General features: G+C 43.1%; 1 protein-coding gene across 1 annotated transcript in view; it reads right to left on the minus strand.

Annotated features, from left to right (window-relative positions):
- The window catches only part of LOC137529035 (sodium- and chloride-dependent neutral and basic amino acid transporter B(0+)-like), an 86990-nt gene that overhangs the window by 36486 nt on the left and 26160 nt on the right, over window positions 1–24344 (minus strand). The window contains exons 5-11 of the mRNA XM_068250919.1: window positions 22537–22657; window positions 21345–21477; window positions 18428–18568; window positions 15267–15495; window positions 13614–13739; window positions 8394–8512; window positions 4026–4125 (exon numbers count right to left, since the gene is read on the minus strand). Of these exons, the coding sequence (XP_068107020.1) occupies window positions 4026–4125; window positions 8394–8512; window positions 13614–13739; window positions 15267–15495; window positions 18428–18568; window positions 21345–21477; window positions 22537–22657 (969 nt within the window). The remainder of the gene's footprint in view (window positions 1–4025; window positions 4126–8393; window positions 8513–13613; window positions 13740–15266; window positions 15496–18427; window positions 18569–21344; window positions 21478–22536; window positions 22658–24344) is intronic.

Raw genomic sequence — 24344 nt, forward strand, 5'->3', positions numbered from 1 at the left:
GTATTGAATGCATGCATTAAGTCTGCCTATAACCTAATAAAAACTGGTGTGTGTGGGTATGACTTTGTGGCTCCATTGATTGATGTGTGGGAACTGATTTTAGATGATTTTTATGTGACTCCGAATTCGCAAATTTGGCGTTCTGACCCGCCTGCTTCAGCACCTTTGGCTGATTCAGCAGGTGATTCGGAGCTCTGCCTCTGCAAACACTTCTGCAGAAATTACCTGTGTTAATAAAGTTCAACTCCTGTCTGATCCAGCAGATGCCAATAGATGCACTACATCAGTTTCCGAGTCCCAGCAATCCTGTCTAGAAACCTTAGAACCCCAGCATCTGAATTTTCCAATTTTACAAATGAATGGTGATTCAGATGCGCAAACATTGTGTCTTGATCTTCCTGTTTCTACACCTCGCTCTAGTTTCATGAATAGCTCAGAGCATCTGCTATGTGAACCTGAAATCGCAGAATTATTACCTTGTTCAGAAAATATTCCAGTAAATTTGCCCTGTACCATGAATTGTGCAGTAGATCTCTCCAATGAAACTCAGGTCACAGAATCATTATGCTGTCCAGCAGGTGCTTCCATGGTTTTGCCCTGCAATATGGACTGTTCAGTGATCCTGTCCAGTAAAGCTGTGGTCGCAGAGTCTTATGCTTCACCCAGTACTTTGGATACTTCAAACCCTCCAGCAGAGGAGTCTGAGGCACTGCTTACCTCAGTTGGTGTTGCAGTAATATTCACTTGTTTAGCAGCTGTTTTGGAATTACAGTCTGCTCTAATAAAACTTGATGAATTTCTGCCCAGCAAAGCAGAAGCCATTGAAATATTGTCCTCGTCAGCAAGTGGGTTAGATACCTTGCCCTGTACACAGTCTGATTTAACCAATGTTGTTGAGTCCCTCTCCAGTGTTGTAACAGCCGAGGAACTCCAGCCCTGTCCTCTGAATGTTTCAGAAGTCTTGCCCTGTAACATGGATAATTCTGATTCTCTGGTCAAAATAATAGAAATCTCAGAATTTCAGTCCGGTCTGATGAGTGTTCCTGAAACCCAGCCCTGTATCCTGAAAGATTCTGGTTCTCTGGCCGCTGTGGCAGAGGTTCCAGAGTCCCCTTCCTGTCCAGGGAATTCCTCAGTTTTGCCTAGTCCAGTGGGGGCTGCTGCAATACTGACTTGTTCTGCAGCGCCTCATGAGCTCCAATCCAGTGTATTAGATGAGTCTCTGTCCAGTCCAGAGGTAGTTGTGGAGTCCCTATCTGGTTCAGTGCATACATCAGAAGATTTGTCCTGTCTTGTTAGTGCCCCTGAATCTGATTTGTTACTGACTTTGCTGGAATCAGCGACATCTAAGTCTGATCCTGCATTCTCGTGTAAAAGTCCAGTAGTTGCGAAGTCTAGTCATGATGATTTTTTTTTGGCCAGTCCTGGTTTTGGTCCTGTCTTGGCTGACCCTGAGGCTCACAGTTCCTTGACATGCCCAGAGGTTTCTCTTGTGCCAGTGTGCCCAGATGTTCTTTGTGTGCCAGAATGCCCAAGTGTGTCTAAGGTGTTAGCGTGCTCTGATGCTTCCTTAGTGGGAACATGTTCTGATGTTGCCAGTCTGCCTGCATGCCCAGAGATGGTTCTGGTCCCTGAAAGCCCTGATCTTGATGTTTGTCCTTGTGGCCCTGACTCGGGAATTGCCCTAGGTTCCATAGGGGTTCTTGATAGTTCTCCATGTGAGCCTAAGGGGCGTTCTGACCTATGGGGATCTCTTTGGAGCTTCAAGGTGTTCTGGGAGGTCTCTGAGAAAACTTGTCCTGGTGCCTTGGACTGGTTCAACAGTGGGTTTTGTGTTGGTAAAGACAGTCCCGGTGGGCATTGCAAAGGCTTTGGCATTTTTTAACGGTTCCTGGAAGGCGGTGGGTATCGCTCAGGGAGTTTCGGAGGGCTTTCTTCTGGAAATCATGGTTCTGATGGGTGTCACACTGGGGCTTGTAGTACTGATGGGCATGGTTCTGTAGGTTCTGGTTCTGATGGGTCCAGTCTTGTGGGGACTGATTCTGGAATTTGGTCTTGCCGGGCTGTCCCGGTCATCATGAATTATCAGTCAGACTGTTTTGTTGGGAATTTCAGTTTTGAAAAGCGTCTGGAATCCGCTTTTAAGGGCGGGGGTACTGTAATGATCGCTGCTGCAGCAGATATTGCTGGAAGTAGTAGTGCTGCAGCTCAGGCAGTTCTGATCTCTTTCCATGCAAGCTGCATAGCTTTGTCTGCCTTTCCCTGCTGTCAGCTTGTGACTGATTACCATTCACCTGTGTGGGAATCTGCATGTCTGCTCCCATTGGATGACCTCAGTATAAAGATCTGCTTCCTGCAGGACTCCTCGGGTTTTCATAGCTTCAGTTTAAGCCTGTCTTGCTGTCGCTTCAGCCCCCGATCGTGTTTCTTGTTCTAAAAGATACTTTGCTGGTTTTGCATCATATATTGGTTCATTGCCCATATATATGCATACCAGCACGTTTATTATTTTCCTTGTATTCGTGTTACGTTGATACATCAGTGTCGCTGATGTATACGTACACGAACTGTTTATATCCTGTGTGCAGTTAGTCAGCTTTCCAGCACGTTTTGGTAGTTTGCGCGTATCGTGAGCACCCGTGCTGAGCTAGTATCCTGCTCCTGGTCCTGTTCGTGGATTGCGTTCATCTCTGCGAGGAGATAACGAATCCTTCTGAATCCTGTCCTGTTACCGTTTGTGGATTGCGTTCATCTCTTCGAAGAGATAACGAATCCTTCTGAATCCTGTTCTGTTACTGTTTGTGGATTGCGTTCATCTCTGCGAAGAGATAACGAATCCTTCTGAATCCTGTTCTGTTACCGTTTGTGGATTGCGTTCATCTCTGCGAAGAGATAGCGAATCCTTCTGAGTCCTGTTCCCTGTATTACTCCAGTCCTAGTCAGCGTTCCTGCTTATGTCATATATCGGTTCATTGCCGATATATACATATGTTAGTCAGACGTTACAAATAGTTTCATTGATAGCTGTAATTGTAATACGCTAGGAAAACATACTTATTGTATATTTGTCTGTGTTACGTTCCATCTATCTTGATCCGGCTATTTCCTGACTATCCTGTCCTGTCTTTGTGAGGCACGCCATCGCTGCAATCGCATTGGCTGCCTCATTCCAGTCTGTCTTGTTTTGGACGCTTGCTGTCGCTAAGTAGCCGCTAGCTAGCAAGCGTTCATTCTGTCTACCTGTCCTGATCTCCTCAGTTCTGGTTTATGCGCTCAGCGCTACTTTGCGCTGAGACGTTATAACGAAAGCATTGTTTGTGGCTGTCAGATCTGCACCGGCTCTGTGCGCCACAATCTCCTATTGGAGTCAGTCCTCCCCTCCACTATACTGGGGATAGCCTGTTTCCTTGTGCTGGTGTGTGTACCTCCTCCACGCCGGCTCGTGCGTTGCATGCTGACTGTGGAGAATACACCACCAAGCCTTACAGATAGTGAGAGAGAGACCTGGGTGAAAAAATAAAGTGCCCCTAGCACTAGTGGCAATGTGTACACTAATATAGAGTATTAAAAAAAAAGTAGTTTCAATCGATAGTATTCCTTTAAGCTGCACTTAATGCAGCCCTACTGTTTTTTGTTTTTTTATTTTAGTTTTGCTTGAGGACTTTAACTCACCTATTTTCAGTAGCCAGTCTCTTAGGGCCTGAGCCCACTAACGCAGTTGTGCGCAGTTGTGTCCGCTTTTCAGTAATACATCAACAGATGCTGAAAAGTGGACAGAAGCGGACACAACTGCGTAAGTGGGCTCAGGCCCTTAATGAGAAAGGGTCCTTTTTTACCCTCTGTCATATTTTTGTCAGTGTTTGCTTCAGAATGCTTCTTGCTTCTAAACCCTTTATTATTTTTTCATGCACAGTGCCATGTAATATGTACATAAAATATGGTGAAAATGAGGATATATGAAAATAACAATATTGATGATAATTGGTAACAATAATAATAATTTTATTGTAAGCATCATACTGTACCATAAATCCAGATCATCGCTACCAGCTCTAACACTGCCACAAATAAAATGGCCCATCCTCCACAGAAGGAGTCAATGAGATTTACCCAGTAGATTCCTGCCTGGAGGTGAAAAGGTCAAGTTAAATTGGGGATAATTCTACAACTTGTGTAATTAAAATGTTTTGTTACTTAAAGGACAACTATCAGGGGAAAAAATTTTTTAATTTTAAAATACATACGTATAAAATGTACATTTCTCTCAGAATAAAATGCACTATGAATTACTTTTTTTGCTGTCACTCTGTCGTTTTTAGTAGATAGTGAAAATGCAACAGTTCTGACAAAAGGAAAGCAGGGATAGAGGTGCCAATACCAGGATAAAATATGTTAAAGACTATTTAAAAAGGAGGTACACTTCACACTGAGGCGCGTAGCTCTTTTACTGACCTGATTTTGTTTTTCTGCTACCATTATTGCCTGATGAAGCGAGATTGCACCTGCGAAACGTGTTGCATTGTGGAGTTTTTGAATAAATTATTGTTGATCAAAAAAATAAACAGAGGTTGTGTCTTCTGAATAGGGAGGTAAGTCCACCACTACCTCCTTTTTTAATGGTTTTTAACGTATTTTATCCGGATATTGGTGCTGCTGTTCCTGCTTTCAGTTTACAGTCTAGTCCACCCAGGGGAGGACTGGGACCTTTTGGCCTGGGGGGAAACCGCAGCCTAGAGGCCCTGTCATGACAGCCCCAGCCCAAATGCACATATTAACGTAAAACAGTAATACATTAAAGTTCTGATGCGCTTCATGGTGCCCGCACACACAGATTTTTTTAGGAATCAATCCCCTTAAAATGTCTGAACGATCACATTTCGATTGATTATGACACAGAAACGATTGAAAAAGTGTCCAACAGACAGGACAGAAAATCTAGGTTAAATTAATTAGGCACGGGCCAGAAGCAGTGGTAGATCTGTGGCTAAAAGTGCTGCACCACATTGAACAGTACAATACTGCAGTTTATCTGTTTTTAATAGATTCCCTGCTGGAATGTATTGAAAATTGATGTTCTGTGTGTGGTAGGTATTGATTACAGAACTTTCCCTCTCCATAGGTATCTGACTTTTTTTTATTTTGTTCACTTCAAGCTTTAAATTGCAATCAATGAATGCTCGCTGAATTGTGCATCAGTACTTCAGCGATACATTTTGGCCATACATCTGTAGATTGTGTGATTCGATTATTATCATCGAATGGATGAAAATCAGTGCTGGAACAAGCATACCCAATTGGTTGCATATTAATTCGGCGCCGCTCAGTTCGGCACGAGAGAGACGAATGACGGCTCTCACCGCTGCCGCTAAACTCGAGGCGGCGTTAAATACTATTCTTCCTCCAAGTTGTAGCAACTCGGGAGATGTAATGTGGGGTCTGGCAGCTGCCAGAGCCCCAAATTACCACTACACAGGGCACGCAGCATAGCATTGCTGCTATGGGGCGCCTAGTTTCGGCGCTCGGCTCTCAGAGCCCGTGCCAAAATCAGCTGATCCATGCCCAATTGACTATTCAACCAATGTCATGCTGAAATGAGTCCAATGTTTTGATTGGACATGCTTAGAAATCTCGGGTTAACATGGACAATTGGGTGCGTGGCTGTAACAGCACGCAAAATTGCCAATGATTGCGATGGATCCCCTAGCTGCTGTCCTTCCAAATGTTATATGTCCGTCTGGTGCCTATGCATGTACATACTTTACATATCCCCTGCCACCAGGAGTCTGCCGAATGTCTGCTGTACTTACGCATTCACGTCCCATGTGACAACCAGCATATAGTATGTGGGACGCATGTGTGATGTCACACACGCCCCCCATGTCATTATAATGCCGGCAGCTATGTGGGGTGCCAATGCAGAAGTGTAAAGGACATTCGGGGCAGTAGACAGGTAACGTAGTTACGTGCACGGGGAAGAGGAATCTAAGGTGGCCATTAACGGTCCAATTTCTAGCGAAAAATCGTTCGAGCGATCAGAAATTCTGATCGGAAGTGAAATATTGTAATATTGGGCGGAGCTACAGACGTGCAGAGCTGGCGTGGAGGACACTGTTTTATGCTTGTATTTACCTGGAACATGTGAGTGCAGTGATTTTAAACTTTTAAAATTAAAGTACTTTTTTACGCTATGTGAAGCTCTTCAGTTCATTAGGCAATTGTGGATCCTATCTGACAAGAAGTGGCCTTCTTTTGATGTAATACCCTAAGCGCTTATGCTGTCTTATAATCTGGATGGCATTTTGAGTAGGTGAGAGTCCATGTGTGATGGTGTTGGGATTCTTGGAGTGTCACTTGGTTGATGAGGGGCAACACCTGTTTGTCTGGTGACACTATAAGGCTTATATAGCTGTCTGTGACCTGGCAGCCACGCTAAATGGTGAGGACCTGTGAGACCTTTCTGTGATATTCATACACGAGATCATTGCTTGCAGCACTGGGTGTTGTGGGAAGGATAACACATCTAAAACAGTATTATGCTATGTTTTTTATGTCTCCTTTTTCCCGAGCTACACTTATGGAATGAGGACGTATTGAATCTGTGAGCGCAGTGTCTTGGTGAAATATTTTTAAATATTGTAATACATCGTTCACTACACCATCAACGAAGCAATCTTTGCTTCCTATCTATCACAACCAACAAGAAAATCCAAATTTTGGTTTGACAAAAATTCATTCGGGCGACATTTTTTTCACTCGTTCATAATCGATTGTGTCCACCAATGGAGATTATTTACAACTAATACGAACATAATTTCTGATCGCTTGAACGATTTTTCGCTAGAAATTGGACCGTTAGTGGCCACCTTAACATTTGGGGGGGGGGGGGGGGGGCAGCAGCCAGTGTCTGTGTCTAGAGACCATTTCCTGAAAGATTTAATGCTGAAATAGGATTGGGAATCTGCCAATAGTGTATGGGTCTAATTAGAGAGAGATCTGTCTCTTAGTTGAATCTGTATGGGCACCTTAGTATTTGTGTGTCTTTTGGTCACTTGGCTCTGGCAGCTCCCTTCACTATAAGCCCTCCCCCCTTCCCCCATAGTTTCCATCATACCTTAGGGCCTAGTGCTCCAGGGCCAGGCTTGCTTATCATTTTTCTGCTCCTGTTGATACTAGTGTTCTAAGAATCAGATGGAGAGGTTAGGGATCATTTCCCCTGTGCTAAACTCATCCCCACCAGTCTCATCTCACAGACATGCAGCCTTGCCAAGTGCCAGTGACAGGCGTATGTCCGTTCCTTATCTGTGGGGGAGGGAGCCCAGTACAAGTGAAAACCACAGTGCAGGGTCAGCAGTTCAGGTAGAGACACGGACACTCTGACTGCAAGCCAGCTGAGCAGTCTGTGTGTCCCTGCAACCTGACATTACATAGTATTATGCCATCCAGCTTCCTGCAGCAGCCCAGGCACCCAGTAGTAGCTGTACCAGCCTGCATTGATAGGAGGTCGGATCGTTTCCAAGGCTGCAAGGAATACTTTCTTTTTAACGATTCCTAGCTATTTTGCAATTAAAAAATAAGCATGACATTGCTAGTAATCCAAGGAGGGAGTCCTGACCCACATTCACTGACAGAAAAAGAGAAACTTACAGTGGGCTGGCCGGGCTCATTGCATGCTATCTAGCTGGCTGCTACATGTGTCTGCAGTGTGTTTGCTTTGATTCAGCTTCTCTTCCGGGGGTGGAGTGCATCACCTGCAGCCAATGAGGAAGCAGCACACCGAGAGGAGAAAGTGCTGAGCCAATGCCCTGCAATTTGTGGCTGGTAAGAGAGAGCTGGGGGCGGGGCTGAAATTCTATTTTCGTTCCTACACTAAGCTGGCGGCCCTGATTGTTTATTGAGACGATGGCCCGGGGGGAAACTGGCACCCGTCCCCCCGGGCCAGTCCGCCCCTGATCCCTTGGTGGAGGGGTATAACCCCTTTCCTTTCTACAGAGATTGACTTTTTAACCTGAGTGGGATCAGGTCTAATCTACCCACCTGCTTGAACACTGGTTGCCTGTGTGGTAACCCATGTTTGTGAGTATAAATATACTCACAAACATGGGTCACCACACAGGCAACCAGTGTTCAAGCAGGTGGGTAGATTATATTGCTCTACCCCTTAATAACAAACTACACCATTTGGGCTATCGATTTCCTTTTTGTTTTCTCAAACAGAGACTAAAATGCAATTGCTCAGCCCAACTGCCGAAGAGGATGGCTGACATCTTTGTATAGATTCTTTCCAGGGAGTGCTTTTGTGAAGGATAATGGTAATATTGAGAATCTCCCATGAGGAGATGGACTAGTCAATCTCCTCATGTTTTTTCCCTTCTGTGTATTTAGATATTATTTACCTGTGTGACACATGGAAGTCCAAGTAGAAATAATGCTGCACACAGGGCTAAAGTCAGCGGAATCCTCATTTTTTTCATTGCTCTCGGGTATACATCCTGGATTGCTGTTGTTATTGTTTCTTGTGGAGTCATAAAGAGAAAAAATAAACATGTAGTATCTTTGTGCAACAACCCATTCCTTCATCACAATGTGGAGGTATTTTATACGAGGCAGAAAGGAACACCAATTTAGCTGCTGGTTACAGTGCAGAGAGACCTAAAGGTGGCCACTAACAGTCCAATTAGTGAAAAATTGTTTGAACGATCAGAAATTCTGAATGGATTGGTTGAAAATAATCTCAGTTGATGGGCACAATCGATTACAAATGATTATAAAAATATCCAATTGGATTTTTGTCAAACCAAAATTTGGATTTTCTTGTTGGTTTGAATAGATAGGAAGCAAAGATTGGTTCGTTGATGGTGTAGTGAACGATTTTTCGTCTGATCAGAATATCTGATCGCTCAAACGATTTTTCGCTAGAAATTGGTCCGTTAGTGGCCAGCTTAAGACATCCTGAGGTAGGAGGAACAGAACAGTATGGAAATTATTAAGGCATCCAGCGTGATGAGGGATACAGTATGTGGTACAGAGAGGACTGTGAAATAATAAGACATGAAGTCCACAGGGAGGGGGATAGAATTACAATATACTGATGTATTAGAAACATATGAGGTGGAGATGAAAGTCAGTTTTGGGTAAATGGTGGAGAGACCAAATTCGATCAGCTGGACACTCAGTCACTGTTGTTCTGTCATTCAGCTACCTCAGCCCGGCGACCATATGGGCTTGAAAACCGCCATCGCCTGCACTCTCACCATGCTGCGCAGCAGTCCAGCATGGCCATCACTACACAAACAGCTGTTTGCGGTGCATTACACAGTGAGTTTAGTCTGTCAGTGGGAAGCAGTACACTAATTACAATTCCTGATTGATGTATATGTTACGGCCAGAACCCGAAGTTTGGCCACTTCTAGTTCTGGCCGGCCACTTCGGGTTCTGGCCGGCCAATGCGTGAAGTGGCCGCTGCGCTGCGGCCAATGTTAGAAATGGAATGATTCCTCTGACATTAATGTATCTTCTGGCCGCAGCGCAGCGGCCAAACGTAGAACAACTTAGTTCATTTAATGCAATTCAGCCGGCGGCAATGTAACAATTCAAGCCGCCGGCTTTTTCTCTGCATCTCTCTCTCTCCTTCTCCCCCCCCCTCCCGCCTCTCTCCTATGGGCAGCCGGGCGGGGACACGAGTGTCCCCCCGGAGTCGTTCGTCGCGGCAGGGGAATCATGCCGTTCTTGCAGAGCGGGTGCTGGCAGAAGCAATGTCTGCAGCCTCCCCGCTCTGCTGCCCTGGTGCGATGAACGACTCCCGGGGACACGCGTGTCCCCGCCTGCTGCCCATAAGAGGAGGAGAGAGAGGCAGAGAAAAAGCCGGCGGCTTGAATTGTTACATTGCCGCCTGGCTGAATTGCATTAAATGAACTCAGTTGTTCTACGTTTGGCCGCTGCGCTGCGGCCAGAAGATACATTAATGTCAGAGGAATCATTCCATTTCTCACATTGGCCGCAGCGCAGCGGCCACTTCGCGCATTGGTCGGCCAGAACCCGAAGTGGCCGGCCAGAACTAGAAGTGGCCAAACTTCGGGTTCTGGCCGTAACATATACACATGCAAGATGTTTTAAAGCACTTTAGACCTTCAATTTAGCAATAAAATGTGATTTCTGCCCTTAAACCCTGCTGTGCGTCAAATCCGGATTTTTCCCTTGGACTTTTGGCATGTATCCCACTCATCCATGCCCCCTACAGGTGTTAGACCCCTTGAAACATCTTTTCCATCACCTTAGTGGCCACAATTAGTGTTTGTAGTTTTGAAAGTTCGCCTGCCCATTGAAGTCTAAGGCGGTTCAAAAAGTTTGCATGTTCACAAACTTTTTTCGCGTGTTCGAGTTCAATGGTTCGTGAACCAAAATCAGAGGTTCACAACAACTCTAGTGCATTGAAGCTGGTCAGTGAAACTTACATAACTTTGTACATTATAGAAAGGACCATAGAGTAAAAAATTCATGCAGAATCTTCAGGTACAAAAATATCAAAACTTTATTGACACAAAAATAGATAGTCTATTAAAAACAGTGATGAGCGAAAATGCAAATATTCTTTTCGCCGAATTTTCGCGAAAATAATGACTATTTTCGTTTAGTTTCGCATTAACTTTCGCCTAAAGTCCGTTTTTTTTGGCGTTAAATATCTAAACCCCCTTACAAGCTAGAATCACCAAATTTTCAGGGTATATTAAGGAGATATGTGGGTACAAGAGGAAAAAATTTTTTTGCAAAAAGACCTTATAGTTTTGAGAAAATCGATTTTAAAGTTTCAAAGGAAAAAAGTTTACATTTAAATGCAGTAAATGACAGTTACTGTAGCAAACCTAGCGGTAGTGTAAATTTACTAATATCAAATGAAAGGGCCAAGTGCAAAGGGCCAAGTGTCAAATGCAAAGTGCAAAGTGTTAAATGCAAAGTGCAAAGTGTCAAATGCAAAGTGCAAAGTGCAAAGTGTCAAATGCAAAGTGTCAAATGCAAAGTGCCAAGTGCAAAATGTCAAATGCAAAGTGCAAAGTGCAAAGTGTCAAATGCAAAGTGCCAAGTGCAAAGTGTCAAATGCAAAGTGCCAAGTGCAAAGTGCCAAGTGCAAAGTGTTAAATGCAAAGTGCACTTTGCACTTGGCACTTTGCATGGCCCTTTGCACTTTGCATGGCCCTTTGCACTTTGCATGGCCCTTTGCACTTAGCCCTTTGCACTTAACCCTTTGCGCTTGCACTTGGCCCGTTGCACTTGGCCCTTTGCGCTTGGCCCTTTGCGCTTGCACTTGGCCCTTTGCGCTTGCACTTGGCATTTTGCACTTTGCATGGCCCTTTGCAGCTGGCACTTGGCCCTTTGCGCTGGCACTTGGCCCTTTGCGCTGGCACTTGGCCCTTTGCGCTGGCAGTTTGCACTTGGCACTTGGCCCATGGCACTTGCACTTGGCCCTTTGCACTTGGCCCTTTCTTTTGATATTACTAAATTTACACTACCGCTAGGTTTGCTACAGTAACTGTCATTTACTGCATTTAAATGTAAACTTTTTTCCTTTGAAACTTTAAATCGATTTTCTCAAAAACTATAAGGTCTTGCACTTTATAGTTATAGCCCTTTGCACTTTGCATGGCCCTTTGCACTTGGCCCTTTGTGCTTGCACTTGGCCCTTTGTGCTTGCACTTGGCCCTTGGCCCTTTGTGCTGGCACTTGGCCCTTGGCCCTTTGCAGTTGCACTTGGCACTTGGCCCTTTGCGGTTGCACTTGGCACTTGGCCCTTTGCGCTTGCACTTGGCCCTTTGTGCTGGCACTTGGCCCTTTGCGCTGGCAGCTGGCACTTGGCCCTTTGCGCTGGCAGCTGGCTCTTTTGCGCTGGCCCTTGGCCTCTTGCATGTTTGCACTTGGCCCATGGCACTTGCACTTGGCCCTTTGCACTTGGCCCTTTCTTTTGATATTACTAAATTTACACTACCGCTAGGTTTGCTACAGTAACTGTCATTTACTACATTTAAATGTAAACTTTTTTCCTTTGAAACTTTAAAATCGATTTTCTCAAAAACTATAAGGTCTTTTTGCAAAAAAATGTTTTCCTCTTGTACCCACATATCTCCTTAATATACCCTGAAAATTTGGTGATTCTAGCTTGTAAGGGGGCTTAGATATTTAACGCGAAAAAAAACGGACTTTAGGCGAAAATTTCGCCTTTTGAAGCGAAAATAGTCATTATTTTCGCAAAAATTCGGCGAAATCAAAAATGGGATTTTCGATGCGAAAATGACTTTGGCGAAAATTCGCAAGCAACACTGATTAAAAATATCTCTGTAAGAGGTTCCTTGTAGATATTTCCAACTCAGAATTCAGGCACACATATAGACTTAATTGTAGATTTAATGCATTTTATGGAAAAGGTCTTTTCCATAAAATGCATTAAGTCTACAATTAAGTCTATATGTGTGCCTGAATTCTGTGTTGGAAATATCTACAAGGAACCTCTTACAGAGATATTTTTAATAGATTATCTATTTTTGTGTCAATAAAGTTTTGATATTTTTGTACCTGAAGATTCTGCATGAATTTTTTACTCTATGGTCCTTTCTATAATGTACAAAGTCTTGTGAAAGGGTGGAGTGGATAACCCTTAAAAGGACAAAAAGGTTTTTTGTCTTTTCCTTTTTCTTAAAAAAGACCACACTCCCAATTATATTTAAACCAGTGAAACTTACATAGACAGTTTTTTTGTTTTTTTTCTTAATAGGGGTGTGTGTGTGTGTGTGTGTGTGAGAGGGGGGTCCATAAGAAGCCCATGCACTTAAGACACACCTAGGTTTAGTAGGGTGCATCTTATAGTAAGGAGGGTCTTATATTCTGAAAAATATGGTATGCCTTCGCATGACATCAGACCAGTCTTACAGTGTTTTATATATTTATTTTTTTACTGTGTTTAAAGAGCATAAATGTAATTTTGAGAATCAACCCACTTAAAGGGACACTTAAGTCAAACAAAAAAAATGAGTTTCACTCACCTAGGGCTTCCAATAGCCACCTGCAGCTGTCCGGTGCCCTCGCCGTCTCCCTCCGATCCTCCTGGCCCCGCCGGCAGCCACTTCCTGTTTTGGTGACAGGAACTGACAGGCTGGGGACGCGAGTGATTCTTCGCGTTCCCAGACACATTAGCACCCTCTATGCTGCTATGTGGTATATGATATATGCTATAGCAGCATAGATGGCGCTATTGTGGCCAGGAACGCGAAGAATCACTCGCGTCCCCAGCCTGTCAGCTCCTGTCACCGAAACAGGAAGTGGCTGCCGACGGGGCCAGGAGGATCGGAGGGAGACGGTGAGGGCACCGGACAGCTGCAGGGGGCTATTGGAAGCCCCAGGTGAGTAAAACTCATTTTTTTTGTTTGACTTAAGTGTCCCTTTAAGCGCTTCTTCTTTTGTTCTGAGCTTGCAGAAAATGTAACTTTGTTATAGATTTAATTTGACTACCCTCCACCCTAAATGTGAATTCCGCAGTAAAAAGCTATATTGTAATTAATATTACATATTGTATTAATAGTATGGATGTTGAAGCACAATACCTTCTGACTTTATATCTAAGGACTTACCAATGGTGGCAAATTGTGAGTCCAGTCCAAGGGTCAGGAGCATGAAAAAAAATAAAATAGACCAAAGTGGAGCTACTGGTAGTTTTGCCAAAGCATCAGGGTAAGCAATAAATGCCAGTCCAAAACCTGTAAGATAATTGTTATGCTTAGTTTTACCTGTAACAAGCATTTGGTTTGTGTTCAGAGTGCAAAAAAATACATTTAACCGTTTCAAAGCCAAGGTCCTGCTCCCATATTGCACTTCACGTGGCCAAGCCAGTTTTTTTTTTTTTTTGCCAAGAAAACATTTCAGAGTTCAGTTACTAATGTAGAGTTTATATGTACAGTATTTGTAAATATAAATTACCATTTGTATTATTGCAGTAACATCCACGCATCCACAACAAGAACGTATTGTTTTGATTTATTAATAAAATAAATGCTCAAAGTGCATGTGTCTGACTTGTCATCAGCCTTCATTATGGTCTTATATTACTCAGGTTGGGGTTGTTTACATTTGCAAACTAACAGCAGGATCACTTGTTTTCGCCACTGTTCTCCAATCTCCACCTCTGGAGGACTTGAATAAATAAAGCCATTTGGGTCTGCTTCCATGTGCAATCCATTTCGATGGTGTAGTAGCTAGCGCCCTTGCCTTGGGTTGCTTGGGTCACCAGTGTCCTCCTTGGCCAGGAGGAGTATATGTACATAGAGTATGTGTGTTCTCTCTATGAATTGTCTACCATTACTTCTAAACTCAGATTTATCTCTGCTTACCTACCGGTAAGTCAGCTAATGATCATGCATCCTTCCTTACTGTATTCATTTATCTCATGAATTAGCTCTCCTTTGGCCTGCAGCAATAAAAGCCAGTAATTTTGCCTTGTGCAGGCAGCACACAGCAGTTTTACAGATCTTAAAGAGGAACTCCAGTGAACATTTTACTGCTGGCAAGTGATGTAGCTGCTGCATGGTTTTTGGCAGTTGGAATCAGCTGAAAACAGCTATTTCCCACAAAAGTTCGAACTTTTCTTGTGGGATGGGTTACTTGTGGGAGGGGTTTCACCACAATATCGGTCATACAGCGACCCCTGATGGTCTGTTTGTGAAAAGGAATAGATTCTCAAGTAAAAGGGGGTATCAGCTACTGATTGGGATAAAGTTCAATTTTTAGTAGGAGTTTCTCTTTAATGCCAGAGAAGCACCACCCACTACTCCTTGGTGCCATGTGCATTACCGCTGTAATGTGTGCATCGCTATGGCAACCTGTGTTATGCTATGCTATGTGTGTGCGTATTGTTAAGGTGCAGTAATACCCTGAACTTGGGACTGGTAAAATTGCCATGCAATTTTAGGGGGAAGCCAATTAACTTATCTGTATGTTTTTGGGGATGTGGGAGGAAACGGAAGTGCCCAGAGGAAACCCACAGAGACATGGGGAGAACATACAAACTCCATGCAGATAGCGCCCTGGCTGGGAATTGAAATGGGGACCCAGCGTTGCAAGGCAAGAGTGCTATCTGCTACAACCGTGCTGTCCATTTGACTGGCCATGACAGGAAATACAGTGAACGTTTCTCTAATAGTTAATACATACTGTAAGGACCTGTGAAATATGTCAGTGCTATATTAAATAGACAATATTAAAAATGATTCAGCTATAATATTTGTTACCTTCATCCACCACTTGTGCAACTGGCTTCCCGGAAACTAAAGCCATGTGTCCAAGGATGGAGAAGATTGAGAATCCTGCAAGGATGCTGGTCAGACAGTTTACAACACAAACCACAATAGAGTCCCAATAAGAATTGTTGTGGAATTTGTTATATGAGGCAAGAGCAGTCAGTCCTCCCCAAGCTGTGGAAAGAGAATAAAATATTTGTGTAGCCGCATCTCTCCAAACCTGCAAAAGAAGAGTGGGAAGAAGTTTTTATCAACATAAATAGGTTTCAGTAGCGTATCTGTAGGCTAGTGTATTTTGTGTTGTTCATGTATTCTAGAGATGTTTCAGATTTACTGTACAGTCTTGTTATATTATATATAAACCAATTTATATTATAAACATACGTATGGTTTCAGCATTTCTAGTTTAAGTAATTCACACTCATATTGTATCTATCTTCTTAAAGGGAATGCCCAAGCAAAATAAAAAAATGAGTTTCACTTACCTGGGGCTTCTACCAGCCCCAAGCAGCCATCCTGTGCCCTCGTAGTCACTCACTGCTGCTCCAGTCCCCTGCTGCCAGCTTGGCGACCTCAGAGGTCGGCGGGCCGCATTGCGTACATTTTTACGCATTCCCGCTAGTGCAGGAACATTAACACATACATTTTTACGCATTACTGGTTCAATGCGTAAAAATGTACGCATTGAACCAGTAACGCGTAAAAATTTATGCGTTAATGTTCCTGCACTAGCGGGAATGCGTAAAAATGTACGCAATGCGGCCCGCCGACCTCTGAGGTCGGCAAGCTGCCAGCAGGGGACTGGAGCAGCAGTGAGTGACTACGAGGGCACAGGATGGCTGCATGGGGATGGTAGAAGCCCCAGGTAAGTGAAACTCATTTTTTTATTTTGCTTGGACCTTCCCTTTAAGAATTAAACATAGCATAAAATTAACAGCTAAAACCTTTTAAGCAGATTCCAAGGTATTGGAAGGGTTAAAACTCAAGCTTTTCAAAAAATGTAGTTACTAATTGATAAGCTTGCAGGCCAGCATTATCAGATTGTGCTGGAAGTGTAATAAACTGTGTAAACAAGATAAACAACGCAGATTATGCTGTATCCAGGGGGGAAGCAGAGAACTTTCTCTTCTTTGTTTGCTTGTTAATTACTTTATTACTTTATTAAAAGCCTATCTGATAATTTGTCCTGCAGCCAGCAATGATATGTTAGCTTTAGTGAGTTATATATATATATACATATCTATATACATATACATATATATATATACATATCTATATATCTATATATATATATATATATATATATATATATATATATATATATATATATATATATATATATATATATATATATATATATATACATATCAGGCCAGTTTTATACTTTTATAGTTCATTAGGCCACAATCAGCTATAATCATTTATGTAATCATTGTTTGCACCTATGGCAGGTGTGGTGAACCTATGGCATGGGGGGGGGGGAGAAAAGGAAATTTGGGTGCATGCAGCATGTGGACTAATTGGGTGCCGCCATAGGCACCAATACATTTTATTGGTATTTGGGCTCAGGAGTGTAAATTTGGGCACCTGGTAAATAGAGGGCGCTTTTACAGTGCCTGCTGTGTATCGGGGACCCAAATGCTGATATATCTATAGGCGCCTATGGCAACACCAAAGGACTTACTTTTTTTGCGGCGAGGTTGGCAGTGGATAGAGGGGTGGACAGTTAGGCGTCAGGGAGGTAGTTTGGGGTGCGGGTTAAGGGTTAGACGTCAAGGAGGTAGATTGTTTGTGTGGTGGGTTAAGGGTTAGGTGTCAGGTAGGTAGTTTGTGCAGGTAGGGGGGTTTTAAGGGTTAGGCGTCAGGTAGGTAGTGTGTGCGGGAGGGGGGGTTAAGGGTTAGGTGTCGGGAAGGGTTCTGTGTGAGAGTAGGGTTAGGTTTAGCTATAGTAGAATACAAATACAGGTAGTCCCCGACTTACGAACGCCCGACTTACGAACGACCCGCCGGTACGAACGGCTCGGATTCTGTGTTTCCATGGGAACAAGCCCCCAAAATTTTTTAAAGCGGACTTGTAGTTTTTGAGAAAATCTATTTTAAAAAATTTAAAGAAAAAATGGCTTTTAAACTTGTATAAGCAGGCACAGAGGGCAGAGGTGACACAGGGGGGACACTGGAGGCACATGGGGGCACAGAGGAGGTACAGGGGACAGAGATGGCACAATGTTCCGACTTAAGAACAGATTCAGGTTAAGAACAAACCTACAGTCCCTATCTCGTTCGTTAACCGGGGACTACCTGTATATATTTTACACTTCATAGTAAAATATTGGTATAATATGTTGGCGTAATATGTTGGCGCTTTATAAATACAATAAATAATAATAATAATAGTATTAAATGCTGGTAATTCTGGGAGCCCAAATTTCCAGGAGCCTTTATTTGAAGTACGCGGCATAGGGTACATTCTGCATATTAAATGTAGGGCATCTTTTAATGTATGGGTTGTTTTTTTCTTAACTAAAACCTCAGTGTCTAAAAGGTTTGCAATCAGTCACCTAGAGAAAGTGGGTGAATGTGTTCTTGCCAGGCCACAAATGCGCCCGACCAAACAGATTACTGAATCATGAAATGTATTTTGTTGTTTGAAATAAATTGCTTCATCTCATGTGTGAGCTCTTCTTAGGTATGTCAATTCTTGTTTCCCATACACCTGCAATTGGATCTACACTTCTTCTGCAGAGAGTCCCACACGTGCCCATTTACCTTGAGTGATATATGCAATTGAATCAAGCCCATGGTTTACTATTAACCTTCGCTAAATAAATTATATAGCTTAACAGAATACATTTTTGTTTTCACAACAGAAGTGCAATATTCTCTTAAATACAAAGTCTCCTCAAACTATTATACTTAGAAACTGGATAGACCAGCACCCGAATGGGGACAGACGTGTGCTAGAGTGGAAAGACCCAATAGCCCTCAGAGGGTCAGCAAAGTCCAACACGAGAAGTCCACAGCACCACGTCAGTAATGTATAGCTCTTTTATTAAAAGAAATACAAAGAGATAGCCATAGCAGCGACAGACGCTGTTTCGGACAAAGTCCTTCCTCAAGCTGTATCAGGCTCTCTCTCAAACTATTATACTCACGTCTCCATTGCTGAGCTTTCTAATGTCCGACTGCTGTCCAATGTAATATTCAATACCATCTCTTGCCCCCTCTAAGGTGACACCTCTCACAAGAAGGATAATTAATACCACATATGGAAATAAGGCTGTGAAATAGACCACCTATGAGGAATTGAAAATGAGCAATTACTGGAAATACATGCTTAGCATGATAAGCAAACATCACCCACTGTTAACACAGATTGGAAGTATGAATGCCCATTTAAGCTGGGTAGGGATTCATATCTGCAGATGATTATATGGGCATTGTATACATTCCTTGTACAACAGAAGCATCCTTACTATAACCTTAAAGAGGGTATACCCTTTACTGAATATAACATTATGATTGAAATTGCTTTTTTTTTTTTTTTGCAATATTCATTAATAAATGATTTAGTCAGTGTTTGCTCATTGTTTTACCTCACCCTTCTTAAAGCACACCTAAATTGAGGTGAAAAAGTTAATTTTACGTACTTTGCTTTACTTACTTTACTTACCTAGGTCTTTTTCCAGCCCCTGTAATCTTTGAGGCTTCTTCCAGCCCCCTGTAGTCTTTGAGGTCCCTCATGGCTTCCTGGGGACCCCTGCATTGTGCTGTTGCCCACAGCAGAAACATGTCTTAACAGGCTGGGTCGTGGTATACTTTGTAAGCGCAGTCCCGATTGGGCGCTTCTATCAATCATGCTCCCATCACTGGGAGCATTCTGCGTATGCAAGGAGAAAGTTCTTGCCAATGGGAGCATGACTGATGCACAGTATCCTGGGACCAAGCTGGGATGGAGATTTTTATGGACAGTGGCACAGTGGAGGGGACCCTGAAAACACTGAAGGGCTTCAACGACTACGGGGGACTGGAACAAGTCCCAGGTAAGTAAAAGCCAATTTCTTCATCCCAGTTCAGGTGTGCTTTAAATGTGTTAGTGATGCCGGTATATTAACTACTGACATGATGAATCATCCTAGGTGTGTGTGTGTGTGTGTGCGGGTGCGTGTGTGTGAGGGGGGGGGGTTGAAGGGATTGATTTTAAGACTATGTATCAGGCACCAAAAGGATAAAACAATGTTCAAATAAAAAATAGGGGAAGAGGTACTCAACTCCCCATAGAAGATTCAACAAGATAAACGTTTCAAAGTATTCTTTAATAATGTTCTCCAATAATTGTAATTGTGATGCGTTTTGTGGGACATATCCCTCTTCCTCAGGCAGTGGAACATGAGCAGCTAATCTGTTATCAGAGCGAGCACAAAATTGATCCCTTTCTTGATGGGAAGCAGATCGGTCATGTCGGAAATGATTGTATGATGGGACATTTCTCATTGATCTTATGGGGATATTATATCCTGTCTACCAGGCCTTAGTTTCTGCTACTAGTTGCAGCTAATACTCACTTTAACCTGTACAGGACCATAGGCTTACACTCCCCTAGTGACCAAGCTATTTTTTACTAATTAGGGCTCTGCAGCTTTAAGTGCTCACTGCAAAGCCATTCTAGTCAGCACACAAGTGACCCCACCCCCTTTTCTGCCCACCAATAGATATTTCTGTTGGTGGGCTCTGATCTCTACTGACGTGCTTGTTTATTTATTTATATATTTATTTGTTGCTTTATTTTGATTAAATTTCACTATTTTGTTCTTATTTTTTCCCTCCCTCCCCCCACCAGTTACTGTGATCGACTGTCATAGGCATCAGCCTATGAGAGCCAATCGCTTCTGTGCCTCCCCAGGTAGATTACAATGCTGTACAATGTAAATAGACGGCGGTTTCGCCATCTAACAGTCTCCTAGTGGCGATCGCTGCTGGGAGACAGATGACGGTGCGGGGCTCCGTTACTCAAGCTGGGATGCCTATGCATTGGCACACATAGTTACATAGTTGTTTTGGTTGAAAAAATACATACGTCCACCGAGTTCAACCAGAGAACAAAGTACAACTCCAGCCTGCTCCCTCACATATCCCTGTTGATCCAGAGGAAGGCGAAAAAACCTTTACAAGTCATGATCCAATTAGCCACAAAAGGGAAAAAAAATCCCTCCCGACTCCAGATGGCAATCAGATAAAATCCCTGGATCAACATCATTAGGCATTACCTAGTAATTGTAGCCATGGATGTCTTTCAACGCAAGGAAAGCATCTAAGCCCCCTTTAAATGCAGGTATAGAGTTTGCCATAACGACTTCCTGTGGCAATGCATTCCACATATTAATCACTCTTACCGTAAAAAACCCTTTCCTAAATAAATGGCTAAAACGTTTTTCCTCCATGCGCAGATCATGTCCTCTAGTCCTTTGAGAAGGCCTAGGGACAAAATGCTCATCCGCCAAGCTTTTGCTGGATCCCCAGCAAAACATGCTCCCAGGACTTCATGCCAATTGGCATTGAGCGGTCCTGTGGGAGCCGCCGCGTTCATGCCAATTGGCGTGGAGTGGTCAGCAAGAGGTTAAAGGTGCGGTTGCTAAGAACTGTCACACACTACAGAAACTAGTTGTTGCTTGCGTGTGTGCTTCAGTTCTCAGCAGCTGCACTGGAAAGTGTTAGACTTAGCTTGTTATATGTAGTAGGTACGAGAATTGTTGCCTCCGTTAGAGGCTGAATACTGTACAGACCCATCAACATCCTGTTGCTATGGACAGGAGAAGAGGGACCACCCTGCTATGCATGACAGAGCGTCACAGCAGGCAAAGTGAGTTGGAGAAAAATACCCTTGGCCTAGATGATCTGTCAGGCTGACAAACTACACACTTACATAACAATTATGCTATCTATAGCTCAGGAGAAGAGATTCCTTTGAAATCAAGTTTACCATCTCAGAGGACTTAAAAACAGAGTGTCCAAAAGACATATAACAGTACACACTGTGCTCAGTTTAACTGAAAGCAGAAAGAAACATCTTACCTTTCCAGAAGATTTTATCCCTTTCCATAGTGATGCTACAGTAATAACCCAAGCCAGGAGCAAACAGAGTGCCATGTACCACACTACCGAGCCTGTTTCGTCAAGGCCACTTGACTGTCTCAGAGCCACTTTTCTAGAGATATAGAAAAGAATGAGAACACCGTCATATTTCACAAACCAGAGATCCCTTTAAGGTGGTCATCCATTAGATGACTTGGTAGCCGTTTGACTATTTGATTTGATTATTATCGGAACGGATAAAAATGGGTACCCCCAATCTCATCTTAAACCTCAGTGGCAATGACAACTTTCATTGCAATATTATGATCACTCAAACATAATCCAAACAGAGGAGGCACTCAATAGACATAAACTTGCGATTAAAGCAAACCTGAAACTTTAGAAGGATAAAAAACCTTGTTATCTTGGTAAAGGAAAGCCTCTGAATCTTCCAGAGGTGTCCCACATCCTCTTCCAGACCACAGCTAGATGCAAAGACCCCCTGGAAGTTCCCTCTTGTCCATGAATGAGTGTGGCCACACTAGATAGACACATGATGCCTCGACCCTTCACAGTAGCACGAAGCTACTTGGACTCGGCTTCTTCTGCTTTGCCCGAGCAGCTCCGTGCTACCGTGCAGGCAAGAGGCATCCTGCCTCGTTCACGGATGGGAGAGTGGCTGCATGCGCTCTTCTACAAGGCCATGTCGAAGAGGTTCAGCGGGTCCCAGCACAGGATTGGTGGAGGAAAGAGGGATGGGGGAATCCTCTGTATTATCCAAAGGCTTTGCTCTATTGAGGTAAGTACCCATTTTAGGCATTTTTTTTCCTTTCCGGTTTCCTTTAATAATGTAGACTGCACACTACATGTTATGAGGTCTCGCACCTTTGTTAGGTGTACAGGTAGATTTGGGGAGGTCATGAACCCTACAAGGATTGCACACTGGCATTCAGGTTTAAGACACCTGGCTGAGAGCTAGTAGCAGATTTTTTTTTTAATTATGAACGTTCAGTCAGTCGGTTACTTTACAATATTATTACATGATCAAATTCACCAAAAGATTTGTCATGATTCTCATTTAGACACTTAGGCAGTCATCTCTATTTATAGCAGATCCAACCTGTAGAAAACGGTACTTATCCTCCGACTTTTGAGCTTCTCTAATCATAGGAAAGATTCTTGTTTTACTTACTCCCAATATTGTTTGCTTGGAAGTTCACTTGAGTTGTCAGCAGCACATGTGAGATTCTGTTCATGTACCCAGGATACGTTCATTGTCACTGTGACATTGTCCAATGTTACATGGCACCAGCCTATAACAAAAAGCCACTACATTTATAAAGCTGCAAAAGGGAACGTGATCAAAATAAATAAATCCAACAGTGTAGGTAAACACAATGAGGAAATATATTCTGTAACTTCCAGTTTTAAGGAGGGAGCCACAAAAAGGTGAACTAGCAAAGTACAAAGATGCTGCAGTCATTTTTGTAAACTAAGATCATCCATTTAAACAACTCTGAGGCTCCGTTCACAGTGCTCAGTTACGTTACGTCATAACGGAGGTTTTTAACAGAGAATATCGCACAGCAATGAAAAGTCAATGCGACGTTCACAGTGCATGAGGTGCGATGCGTGTCAACGGGGTACGTAAAAATAACGCAGTTCCTCCTTTACATTTTTGCAGATTATGCGTTGACGCGTTTAATGTTAGTCTGTGGTAATGCTTGCATGTTTGCATTTCTGTGCTGCGTCTAACTACGTTATAGCCATTATACATGCGCACATCTGTTTTTAAAAAGGTGTGGCTTTATTTATACTCTCAACTGTGAGACACAAACGTTGCACACCTATGATGCAATTTTCATTCTTATGCCTCAGTTATATCGCATGCCACCGCAACACATTACCTGCCTCTTTGCGTTTCGTTTTATCTCTGTTGTGTAGCACTGTGAACGTAGCCTAAGGCTAGGTTTACAGTGGTGGACAGTTGCATAACTCAAGTGTTAAGATGTGTATGAACTGCAGTGGAGACTGGACTCAGATGCAAAGCCTGCATGCAGGGAGTTAGAATAATGCGATCAGTTACGTTGTACTGTGACCAGCACCATAGAATTGTATGGGCTGCGAGTTGACATGCAGAATTATTCTGCAACACAACTGAGCACTGTGAACTAAGCCTAAATGTTTTTTTTATTGCTGTTAGTGTTCTAGATTGTTATCAGTGTCAGACTGGGAGGTGGAAACACTGAGGAAATACACCTGGAGGCCAAGCAGCAGAAACCCTGAGTTATCAATCCCAATAGAAACCTGCAGCAAGTCTTCACTGTGACCAGCAACACCTGATACTGCTGCTTGGCCAACAAGTGGATTCTTTCAGCTTTTCCAGCTCCCAGTCTGACACTAATTGTTATGGTCGTGTTTTGAGTGCAGAGGGTTAGGCCCTGTTCACAGCGGTCAGTTTGATTGCAGGATAATTATGCATGTTGACTCACTGACCATACAATCCTATGGACCTGTTCCCAGTACTGAGTTGTAACTGATCACGTCATCCTAACTCGCTGCATGCAGGCTTTGTATTAAAGGCTATGTCCAGTCTTCATTGCAGTTCACACTCATTTTAACGTGTGCATTATGCAACTGACCACTGTGAACCTGGTCGTAATGATTTTTTGCATGTAAATTAATCACATCCCTCAGCACCGTTTTTTCCCCTTATTTAAGTCCAAACGGCATGAGCTTAGTTACTCTTATTTAACATAGTAACATACTGTAGTTAGTTTGGTTGAAAAAAGACAACGGATGTCCATCAAGTTCAACCAGAAATTTGTATACCTTGTTGTGCTCCTTTGCTTGATAGAAGGGCGTACGTACAAAAAGGGCGCCTGGACAAAAAGGGCGCGGGGTGTAAACGCTAATTAACAATTAATCAACAATTAATTTTTAATAGCGTTTATAAAAATAGTGTGCTATATTTCGTTTACAAATAATGTTTAACAAATT

Source organism: Hyperolius riggenbachi, chromosome 8, assembly GCF_040937935.1.
Source record: "Hyperolius riggenbachi isolate aHypRig1 chromosome 8, aHypRig1.pri, whole genome shotgun sequence".
In the NCBI taxonomy this organism is placed as follows: domain Eukaryota; kingdom Metazoa; phylum Chordata; class Amphibia; order Anura; family Hyperoliidae; genus Hyperolius; species Hyperolius riggenbachi.